The 12,969-nt window shown below is 35.2% G+C and overlaps 1 protein-coding gene across 1 annotated transcript in view; it reads right to left on the reverse strand.

The window, feature by feature from the left end:
* The window catches only part of LOC145693089 (PHD finger protein 12), a 74,535-nt gene extending 63,816 nt beyond the window's left edge, over positions 1-10,719 (reverse strand). Inside the window, exons 1-2 of the mRNA XM_081768777.1 lie at positions 10,339-10,719; positions 9,985-10,178 (exon numbers count right to left, since the gene is read on the reverse strand). Coding sequence (XP_081624903.1) covers positions 9,985-10,178; positions 10,339-10,386 — 242 coding nt within the window. The 5' untranslated portion in view covers positions 10,387-10,719. The remainder of the gene's footprint in view (positions 1-9,984; positions 10,179-10,338) is intronic.
* Positions 10,720-12,969: the final 2,250 nt, after the last annotated feature.

The following is a 12,969-nucleotide window of genomic DNA, read 5'->3' on the forward strand; positions in this document are numbered from 1 at the left end:
CGTAATCACAACCTTCATATGGTTGAGCCCCTTTTTTAAATCGAATAATGAAGATACTACTTTAGTGTCTATATATAGATACTAAAACTTAAAAGGGTTATGTATACTAATTAAGAAGACAAATCGTCATTGAAACATCTACGGTCAAGAAAGCCACTGTTATCTGAGTTCTTAAGTTGAGTTAAAAGCTTTGATTATATTAAATATGTTTCCTATTAATAAAATAAGTATGCATATTCTTTATTGTTTCATTTCTGGCGCGTGTGATGAAAACAGATAAAACGTTTTCCGAAACGTAAGGCTCACTTAGAACTTCCATCTTGCTCCACTTCCTAAGACAGAGTTTTCAAAGTTGGTCCTTAGTTATAGGTTTACAATCATCCTTGCATTGCCCTACTAAAGAAGGTTGAACTGCAAGCAGTGGGATGAGAACACCGTGACGTTTATTCCCACGCTTGCAACATAAATCGATTCGTAATTCTGTAATCTGCTACAAATGTTCCTAAAAAGAAAATGCCTCAAACACGCGAAGAAATAAAGAACATCCATAATTCATGATATAATGGCCAGCACATGTGTTTCTGGTGCTTGAGATCCCGACTTGATTTCTAGTGGAAAAATACCAAACACTACAGTGGCATATCCCACTTTAAAACTGGGGATACGGCAGGGTTTGCCCAAGTGGGCCCAGCCCGAAAAAACCCGTGAAAAAACCCATCTTAAAACCCACCTGGGTTTTTTACTTTTTTGTTAGTGTATTATTGGTACAACTAAGGTAATCACATTGAAAGTTATTTTTAGCAGATTTTAAACTTTCTTTGGGCGAATTATATGCTTTCATGTTAAGATAGACAACGATATTCAACATAAGACCTTTATAAAGCTCTAAATGCACTGAATGAATGAATAAATAAATAAAACCCTCACCTTAGCTTGAGATAATTGTAGAACAAATTACTGTGTGGATTATGCTTATAGCCTATTTGAAGTAAAGTAAGCGATTGTATGTTTTAGAAAATACTTTCCATGAATAGTGTGTTTCCTGACCTGGCACCGCCGAGGGACGTTATCCCTCATACGTTGACGGGTTTAAGGTCATAGGTGCCGGTACTAACAGTAAATATGTAACTACATTAGTAAAACTATTAGTATTATTTCTTACCTTTGATGGTAACAAAAGTATTCAGTAAAATTTGGATTTCCAACAACAGTTAAGTTCAGTCATTTGTTGCTAGCCTTCAAATAAGCATTCTGTAGAATCAACACTAGCAATAACGTAAAAATTCTTGTCAAAATTAAGAAGCTTAATGCTCGGAGCTCCGAAGACTACGTAACATGGAAGTTTCGATGTACAGTAAAGCAAGCTGCATTTTCAGGGAAAACCCGTCGTGAAAGAAGTGTTCGGGAAATTCCCGTAATTGAATGCACAAAGCATCGAAAGTGAACTTCAACAATAAGACCATTTATTTTACGTTGAAAAATATTTTAGACATTTTGATGAATTATGTCTTTGTTTTAAATTAATATAGCTATTTGGTATCCATATTTGGCGAACGTCACTGAGGCTCCTAGGATGACTCGTTCTACATTTGTTCGTTTGTTTGCCTTTACTACACAGTGTTCAACTTTCGGTCTTTTAAATTATCAGGGTACAAACCAGAGACATTCTAAATTTTCTGTTTAGATTTTGGCAGCATACCAACGTAAAATTACAAAATGGCGCGCCTTAAAAAAAAAAAAAAAAAAAAAAAAAAAAAAAAAAAAAAAAGCTGATATCCACTGGCGAAAATCCCGGGGGGATGATGGGGACATATCTCTCACAATCTTGGAACTGTCCCCCCTCAATAATCCGATTGGAAATGTGTCTTTTAGGAAGAAATGTGATGATTTGTGTCCAACTGTCACAAAGGAAAGTGAGATGAAATTGATACCTCCCAGAATAAGCCTCAAATCTGACCGCCTCCCAATGTTGAAGACAACTCTGCTCCCCTACCCATGTTGTCCCGGAGTCCCAAACAGGGGACATAAAATATGACGATACTATTATTACTTTACAACTTTAAAATCAGACTGGCAACATTGAAAACTGTTTACAGGGAATGATCATATTTGGATCATCCCTTGTAAACAGTTTTCAATGTTGCCTGTCGGATTTTAAAGTTATAAAGCAATAATAATGTCGTCATATTTTGTCCCTTGCGGAGGACGCCGGGACCGACATGGGTAATCCTTCCCAGCATTGTTTTTCGCCTTCATAAATATTTTGTACATCGCATATATATATATATATATATATATATATATATATATATATATATATATATATATATATATATATATATATATATAAAATATAAAATATCCGTCTTACCCGTCCCCCCAATGTTGAAGACAAATTTGCGCCGCTGCTGAGGTCTTTGAAATTTTCAAAGTAGAAGCACGAGAGACTAAATTAGCTGTATATATTTTGGCGGCATAAAATTTCAAAATGGCGGCCATTTTTCAAAATAGCGGATGTCCAAGCTACAAGGTGCAATTTTCGGACTTTTGAAGTTGATATTTTGAGGGTAGAAGCACAAGATCTTCTAAATTTGCTGTACAGATTTTTTCGGCGATCCAAGATAAAATTTCAAAATGGCGGCATCTTTTTCAAAACAGCAGTGAATAGAAAGTTGTTGCAAGTTGTGACAATGACACCCATAAAATGTAAATCATATTTTAAAATTTTTACCCCAAAGAGATTGAAATATTTCGAAAAAAACCAATAAAACCCGAAAATATCCGAAAAAACCCACATGGGCCCAGGTGGGTTGGGTTTTTTCAAACCCTGGGATACGGTGACTGTGGTAGAGCACTCACCTCTGGTGTCAGGGATCCCTGGTTCGAACCCAATGGTTCATGAATTCTTTGTTCCCCGCTCTCTCCCATATTCCCATTCCACCAATTCTTTTATAATCGTTCACTTTATTAATCACCCGTCCTTCTTAACATAAGACATAATCGTACAAGTTAAACCAGAAATTTCACTTTCAGCTATACGTATCATCTTACATAGTCTCGATGCTGGCAAAAGACGTAGTAGAAATCAAATAAAACTTGAGTCCAGTCGTAATTTTCTTTGTTTCAGACTAAACAGTAACTTTCACCATACCAAAAAAATAGGAGTCGTAAAAAAAAAAAAAAAAAAAAAAAAAAAAAAAAAAAAAAAAAAGTTACGGTCTTCACTTTTCGAGTGTACTAGTGTCAATTACCCGCTTCGCTGAGTTAAAATAAGAAAGAAAAAAAAATATGTTCCGTAAATCAGTCACTTTTTCTTATTACTGAAGTGGTCATTTTTATACATATATCTCCCCCATCCCCCGCCCCTAAGTTGCGGGGCTGAATTTGGATTTAAACAGCATCGGAACTGTCACTGTTCATCTCAGCGACCCCGAAAACCATGAATTCGACACCAATATCGGTTATTTTCGATTTTTATATATATCCATCCCTCCCCCAAGTTGCGGAGCTGACTTTGGATTTCAACGGTAGCATTGGAAGTATCACTGTTCACCTCACCGACCTCGAAAACTATAGATTCGACATTAATATTGATCGTTTTCGTTCATTTTTACATATATATCTCCTCCCTCCCCCAAGTTACGGGGCTGAATTTGGATTTAAACGGCATCGGAACTGTCACTGTTCATCTCAGCGACACCGAAAACTATGAATTCGACACTAATATTGGCCATTTTCGACAAGTTTTATGTATCTTTCCCCTCCCCTAAGTTGCACCGTCAAAGTGAAATGATAAAAAACACATCCCAGGCCCGAATCTACTCACTAATATATAGTTATAGATATCAACTTAGTAAAAAGGTCAGTTATTGATAAGGGCATTAACTAAGATATAAAGAGCAGCACTCAAAGAAAATATGTGACTGGCCCGGGTAAGTATTGGGTGCGCACGCGCACGGCAATCCGGAGGCTTGAGTTAGATCTGCGTCTCAATCACATTTTTCTCTTTTAAATTCAATGTAACATCTACAGCAAAATTAAGTTACGCTGAACATCGATCACAGCATTCATTTCTCAAATAGAAGCAAATGGAATCACTAAATGCCTTGAAATTATACACTGTACATGGAGAATCTTAACAGCGCCACGACTTGCAGACAGTAAGCAGTACTATCACATCCTGAATCTCTGGATAAGTTTCTTCCGCCTTTCGAATTGCTGTCTCCTTAAACATAACAAAATTTAAAAAGTACGGAAGGAGTTTCGGATCATGTATAGGAGAATGTTCAATACTAATGCCTAGCCAAATGAACAGGTTTAACTGTAGTGACTGGTGGCGGCGATTGGACGTTAAAACTGGGGGAGGTGGGGGGCAGGATATGATCTGCATATTTGTACTGTATATCATTCTTAGTTTCCGTGGTTGTTTCTAACACTATGTTTGACGAAATGTTGTTTAACTAATAGGATACCGGTACTACCTTTTTTGGTTAAAATATCTTATATCGTATTTCATTTTTTATTAAGTAAATTGACAAGAGCAACGGAAGCAGGTACTAGCCCTTTGTACTCTTAAACAACGAAAGTGTAAGAAGAGATTTGATTCCTTGCTCATGGACATCTTAAAATTCTGACTGGAAAATTGTGTGATTAGATTATTTAATAACAAATTTGCAAAACAAATAAATAGAAAGAATAATAATAATCATAGTAATGAATAATGAGGCTTGTTTGTAGAAGTTATATTGAAACTGGGGATGAATGAACACCTTAATTTTTAATTCTACAGATGCTATTAAATGTATGTTGTTATTCTTAGAAAATGAAAGACAGTAAATACAACAAGCATATGTTACGACATTTAAAGAAATATTTGCTCTTGCAGCTTTCCGAAACATGTTAGTTGCCATTAGGTGCAGTTTTCACTTTTTTGGAACACCTCAAAACACAATACTTAGAATCACTCCACACACCAGTTATACAAAATAATCCTAAAACCTAGAATTATGTTGAATTCGCTTAATTTAATTGTATATACATTCGTACACCCCTAAACACACCACTTCACTCGTATATTACACTGCAAAACAATGGAAAATATAGAAGTTGTTTCTTACTACTCTCTTTTTAATCAATAGTCCTTACTATTAGAAAGAAGAAAAGATATTTTAGGAACTGTCAATTTTGTGCAATTAAAGAATAACTCGTGAAATATTACTTCTTTTGCGAAATGTTCTCACAATTAGTTTCAAAGTGGCTAACATATCGAGTCCTTGTAAGAAGAAATGAAAGTACGCTGGAATTGTGCTTAAATAGGTTAATTTTTGGATTATTTTCCGTGGCAATTAAAACGCAATTCCTGTAGCTTTCTTAACTCCACGGAAAGACAACCAATAAGTATTCACACAACGGCAAATATTATATGGCACCATTTTTTTTCTATGAATCAGTAATACATACACAAACTTTACATTTCCAAATGAAACTATATACATAAAGGGGTTACTCAAAAAGTGGGGGGCAACTGACCCCTAATCGCCCCCAACGTATATGAGGTAATTTTGTTGGGGAATTGATATGTTTAATGAGTGTGTTTTACTCATCTATTTAAGAACTGTTCGTGTTTCTTAATATTTCCATTAACTCGCTTTTCTAAACCCTGCCAAAATCTTTCAAAAAATGTCTACTCCTATCAAATTCTTACAAAAAATCGTATACAGAAATCTCTTGGAGTCACGATTTACGATGGTCTATGTTCGACCACATAGCTTCTGGCTAAGTACGGTCAAACACATAGCACATCGTAAACATTTCAGTTTCCTACACAGATAATATTCAAATATTATTTAAATCAACAAACAAAACTGAACTAAAATTAATGGAGCGATACTAATATACAAAGAAAACATGATTCGTACTGTAGGATTATCAGGGGATATTGTGGCACACATTTGTGGTCCGAGTGGTCCCTATTTTTGATCCCAGGTCATGTGAGCTTGTGATGGACATCGTGTCAATGAGTTCCTCGGGAGGATGGTTTAAGAACACAGGTCCCCCTTTATATAACTAATAAAATATATTTTATATAACTTGTTTTGGTTCCCTTTTGTTCCTTATTCTTTTTCGTGTCTTTTTTTTTTTTTTCCAGTATTAGGAAGTTTTTAATCGCTGAAATATATTATTACCGAAACTAAGAACACTGAACTTCAATCTTTGAACAGTCCATTATCATGTTTGTTAACTACGCAAGTCATATGTAGGTCTACTGTTAAAATGAAATCTTTGAGTTTTACGTCCCACGCTTATGCCGGTTAGGCTGAAGGAGACGGTGATGATGAGTAATGAATGAAAAGGTGGAATGAAGAAAGTGGGAGGAAACGGGAAAACCCCGAGAAAACCCACGCACACGTTTGTCCACCACAAAGTTCACTTGGCGGGAGCTCGGATCGAACCCGGGACCCCAAGCACCTTAGGTGAACGCTCTACCACTGAGCCACCGCGGCCCTGTAGGTCTATTGTTATATACATAATGTAATAATAATGTTTTAATGAATTATAATTTTAGATAAATTATTTTTTTTATTATTTCTTTGATCTTACGTGCATATGTTTTATTTTAATTTGCTTTTTATTTTATTTTTGTTATTTCCATTCAGTTTCGTTTACGTGTTCAGAGTCGATGTTGAATTGTTCATTGTCGGTAGACGTGGTGTGTGATTGTATTGTGTGATCTGTCGAAGTATTTATATATGGTAATATATTGCTTTACACCTCGTGTGTTCTATGTACACTTTATAGTTTCTTTTAGTGATCTATTTCTTGATTCTGTTGCGTTTGTATATGAATTTGGATATTATGGGTTCACAAAATGTTTTTTCTGGTATACTTTGAAATTCATTTGTTTGTCTGATGTTATTGATGTTTCTCGTTAGTTTTGTGTTTTAGGTCAAGTTTTGCGAATTACGACAAAATAAATTATTCGAAATTATGAATTAACCAGCATTCTACTTGCATTGAAGTATTTCTTCTAATAACATATATTCTAAAATAATGTTTGGAGGGTGTGGAGGAGCTCTGCCCCCACTATTATTTTATAATCTAGATTATTCGAAGAAATCCTTTTATATAAGTGGTATTTTGGTTAGTCAGCACTTTGAAGTAGTTTACTTTGTCGTAATTCACCTAATTTGGCCTCTGGGTGGTGACCTGTGTTCTAGAACCTTGCCTCCTTTGGGCTTCTTCCGCTTCCGCTTACATTCTCATCTCACAAACTCTTTCATAGAACCCGTCTCCTTTACCCTACAGCATGAGACGTAACACCACTGTTTATATATACAGCGTGTTACATAAATGTGTCACAACATTTTGGGTACAGATTCCTCACATCAAAATAAGAAAAAAAAAGTTCATATGGATCTATGCCCAAAAGTGGATGGTTCCGGAGCTATACGGTAAAATGAGTGAGTGAACTTTAAAAGTTTATAGCTTTACTGCTATGAGACCTATTGTAGTTTTTTTTTATTTATTTATTTATTTTTTTAAAAACCGACTACCGTAAGTTCCATAGTAGTGGAGCTATAACTTATATGAAGTCACTTATTTCACGTTTTCGGCACCTTGTAACTCGGAAACTATCCACTTCTGAGCACAGATCTATATATGAACTATTTTTCTTATTTAAATGTGAGGAATCCGTTCCCAAAATATTGCGACACATTTATGCAACAACCTGTATATCAGAATTCTAAGCAAATCGAAACTCCAAGGCACACAACATATACGAACAATATTCCACAGCATAAAATTTTAGGCTGATTAAAAAGATCAGTCGACAAAAGCACGGAAAATGTACCAAATGTTTATCGCCAAACTATAATATATGGTTGTTAATGGTGACAAGAAGTTTCACGTTCTATATTAGTATGCTCTATAGTTTGTTAATAATGCAATCAGTAAGTACTAAATTGTTATAACAACGTCTTTTAGAAAATTATATAAACTGCTCTTGAAACTAACTACATAGATTAGCAGGTAAACTGATCGTTAATGTGTGATTCAAGTGGCTTCTTTGAAGACACCACGTTGTTACTGCAATACTATAATTGCCTGCAATGTTTCAATTTATTGCTAACAGCGAATGGAACAAATATAAAGAAAGATTGCATAAGCTAACAAACAGCTCATTTTTTAAAATAATATTTATTATTATTGTTTAATACCAAAGATGCCTCAGAGTTTAAAGAATTTGCAATGATAATGACTAAATTCACGATTTTTTGGTGCTAGACATAATTTTTATTACTGTTACAATGCATAAATTAGGCTGTCTTGCACAGAAAACATTTAAGTAACAAACTTACACCGTATTTAGGTTGTGCCTTTTCCCAATGCAAACAAATTTTTTCAATGCCATAAACCTTTTGCACTTTCATTATATTCCTATAATAATTAAACAAGAACATCAAAAGTGGGCGGCATCAATTATTTCCGCTTCAGTGCAGTCGCATTAGGTGAAAGGTACTGAACAGGAAGTAAACGGTTATGGCAATATTAAAACTACCAATCACCAATTCATATTGATGAGTACTTCTACATACTAATATTTAGCTACTTAGAGCCAAAGAGTGACTAAGTAAGTGAGAGAGAGACACATATGAAACTGTTATCTGCTTACAATTTTCTGGCCTTGTGACTTTACTAGTACTGTGTTCTGAGACTTGATTAGGCAGAATGTTTAATACAAGACTGAATTTGAGTCGTATATGATGTACAAGTTTTGGTACTGTTTGTACGAGTATTTAGATTAGAAATTTGGGCATTACCCGAGCAGACGGTTCAACTAAATTTTGGCACATTTCTTGCATTTTCAGGTTATGTTAGAGCTTTGTATCTCTTTTAGCAGGGCATGCATTAAATAAGGAGCTCCGTTACTACTTGCAGACTGACTTCAGGCGGGCTCAGTATAAATAGTGTGGATATATGGCATAAAATACGAATCAACTTGTGCTAGGTAGCCACTAAAAAGTACAAACCGAGTCTGAGCAGGAGCGCAGCAGAGGGGCCCGAGAGGTAGCAAACAGGCACGGGCTATAGTATACATGAAGCTGCATCAGTTCCCGAAGGAGCAGGACGCTCATACTTTTAGGGATTATTCATTGAGTATGTACGAACTTACAAAGGGGGTAACAAAGCGACTTTTACTTACTTATCGACTGATACGAAAATAAAAAAGAACGCACTGTACTTTATATCTGCATGTGTAGTGCCCTTGTACTTTATCTATGACTATGTGTGTGTGGGGGGGAATTTAACGCATATCGCATGTCTTGTGCACATGGATACTTACTATTGTACTACGTAGAAAATTTATGGTATTTCACGTACAAGTAGTAATAGAACACAGAAGAAACGCAGATCAGGGGGTTCTCATGTATACTATTACCCAGGCGCGTTAGCGACAGGGGTATACGCATAAACGAGGATAGCAGAAGAGCACACTTACACTACTTACATTTACACTCTCATTCCTTCACGAAAAATGTTTCACATCGTATTTTACCTATAAATTTTCTATTCAGTAGAACTGTCTGCTCTAGTGAACGCGAAATTTGCACTTTTTCCAAAATTTCGCACCTAAAATTCCCACCTCTAACAATGACCTATTAGTCATGGAGATCTCACACTTGAGATTAAATTTAAGAACACGTGCAGTAATTTCTCTACTACCTGGAAACTAAGGAAATTACTGAAAAATAAAAGAGTTAATATACTCTGCATGCATGTACAAACCTCTCAAGATGAAGAGCACACTGTATTCCCTACATACTTTATACTAAAAATTAATTAGCAAGGAGATCGCTCCCTTTTGAATGTGAAAATACCGGTTAATGTATACCCTCATAATTTCACAGCTTTGATATAAAAAAGTTGACATAGTATAACGTCGTGACGGTACTTCGAAAATTTACTTAGAAATATACTTACTGACACTGTAGGTGAAATGATGCAGGGCAACGATCGCAACACAACAGATCTCCCCCTTCACCACACGAGTCACAACTATCATGATTATGCCCTTTCCCTGGTCTCTTATAGTATGGATGCAATTCCCTCCCTTCTTTCTTCTTAACTTTCGAGCTATCCTCACTCACTGGTGGTGCAATTAATGCCTGAATTTGCTGCATAAGAAAATGAGAAAAGCATATTATTTCAAGATAGTACAGAAACTTCGTATCAATCAAATTATTGCCATCTCTTTGGCACTTTAACAAAATTTGTTTGAAATTCAAGACGCCATTTTGATACAATTTTCTACCTTAAACTTGAATTTATACTTACAGGCATTAATCCTCCAGAAGTGTCCAAGTCGTATTCAATGGTTGTCATTTTGTTTACTAACAATAACTGAGATATGAACACTTATCGTCACATAAACACACGTTAATAACACATCAGTCACTGGTCTAAACTACTTTGAAAGAGGCTCCCGTTGCAAGTATACATTGTGTCAAGGCTTAAAATAATGCACTATAAACACTTTTCTTTCACATTACGTAGCCAGAAGGAAGTGGAACAGTAACATTATTATCTGGTAATAATCATAGGGAAACAAAATGAAAATGTCAGTCAAAATACGTAAAATTTTCTTCTATATTATGACTCTACTCGTCTCACTCACGAATGTTGAGGTCACAGGTGCGCATGCGTAACAAAAACACAAGCTTAGCCAATCATTGTAAACTATTCTTTCCAGTGAAATTCTACAGTGCAACAGTGTTGTCAAGTACCAACGAATAACTGTTTGAAGTTAAATAAACACTGATAATCGCAGATTTTGTATCAAGAAACGCAGAAAAATACAGAAAACAAACATGCTAACATCACGGCTCATTCTGCACAGATTTGCGTCGGTGCAAAGCGAAATTTGTATTTAATTTGCGACAGTCGCACGGTACGGAATAAGGCCAACGTTTTTCTATTTTTTCATGTTTTGTAACAAAAAGTTCCCGTGCAGCAAATTTAATGACACGACCAGAGATAATTGTTCATTTTTTTTTTTTAATAATTTATCCTCCTTGCAAAAAGATTTGCACAGGGTGACATGACACTGACGCTATTGGATACAGATAAAGTTAGAGTGGGCCATCACGAATATGGCTATGGATATAACGTTTTCTCAAAAGAAAAAAAAAATGTCCTCAAGTTGGTTAGAAACCAGTGGTGGAATTAACAGCTTTTCATCCGGGGCAACTGTAAACAGAGGGGGCATGAAAACACAAGATTTAAAAATAAAAAAATAAACATAAAAATATTATTAAAATATAAGTTTGAGGAAAGCTGAACTGTACGAACTAAGACATAAATAATAATCCAGGATTATATTCAGTGGTGCTATTCTCCCGGTTCACCAGAATCGGTTGTTAAAATATTTCGAGTTCGGAGAATCGTTTGTTATACCCAGACATAACAGTAAGCTATACAGAGGAATAGTAAATTTTACTTTATCTGTTTTCAGAAATTCTTACAGCTACAGGGTTAAATATATGGGGATATATGCAGGGTCGTTCTGAAATGTGATTAGTGCCATACTAAATAGTTCGACTAACAATATTTCCTGCAGTAGACAAGCCTTTACTTTGGAGCTAATCATACGTCAAAATGACTCTGCATAAGGCCTATAATATCTCAAAACAAAATATAAGTGTTTATTTCTTAATCGTAAATGCTCAAATATTAAGAATGAGAACTGGGATCAGATGACTATAGTGGTGAGGGTTATTTACATCTGGAAGGCATATATATATATACCGTGTTATCAACAATTATCGATCCATTGTTGGATTAAGGCCTTTCCAATGCTTTTAGAAAACCATCTATTTGGATAATTCGATTCAGGATATTCACACGCTTTTGCCTATCTTTTAAGATTTGTTTCCTAAGAAAGTTTTATCTATCTACCTACCCATCTACTCTCTTTCTCAACAAACACACACACACACACACGGGTGACCCAAAAGTAGGTATACAGTCCCGTGTTGATCAACCTATTGCTTTTTATATCATTTTTTTTATCAGGTAGACTTAGTTTCTTTATTAATTGCTCTTAATGTCTTTTATTTATATCTTAAGCTCGGAACAACCGAAGCAAATAAACTTATAAAGCTAGAATGTTATACTTGATCAATGCAGGAGGGCATACCTACTTTAGGGCCGCCCGAGAGAGAGAGGATTGGTTGTTGAAAAATTAGAATAGCACCACTGATCTTATTAAATTATATATATATATATATATATATATATATATATATATATATATATATATATATATATATATATATATGAAGAGTGAAATTTTCTACATATCCTATTTAATAAAATGTACTGGCCACGGTAGGCCTACTAAATTTCTCGATGTAATCTCTTAAACTAAATGACGTTATACAGTTATAACGAGTGGTGCTATTCAGCCGGTTCGCACTGGTTCGCGAGAACCGGTTGTTAAAATATTTCGAGTTCACAGAACCGTTTGTTATACCCAGACATAAGCATACACATATATTCATAACGCATGACCTAACCAAGAGTGAAATAAAGAAAGTGAAATTTGTGAAAACATCTCTGTATTTTTCCCGCTCGCTTGCATTGTTGTGAAAACAAGCAACTTTGAATTGTTTCAAGTCAATGGGCAAACAGAAATTTGAATGGACGGGCGCCAAAATATTTATCTGAAGCGACCGATAAAGTTTTCCAGTCATGTCAATACAAGATTTCCAGGTCTTAATTGTTAATTCTTTCGGATGCTCCATATTTGTAGAATAAACGTTTCAAATTTCCAGACATCAATAGACTGGTTTTGGTAAAACGTTGACTGAATCTCACTAACAATAATACACTATTGTATATTCTGTCATACGTTTCCCCCTCTTAAAGGCGGTTTAGTTTGAACATGACGGTACAAAATACAATAGA

Source organism: Thermobia domestica, chromosome 8, assembly GCF_964235325.1.
Source record: "Thermobia domestica chromosome 8, izTheDome1.hap1.1, whole genome shotgun sequence".
NCBI classification, from domain to species: Eukaryota; Metazoa; Arthropoda; class Insecta; order Zygentoma; family Lepismatidae; genus Thermobia; species Thermobia domestica.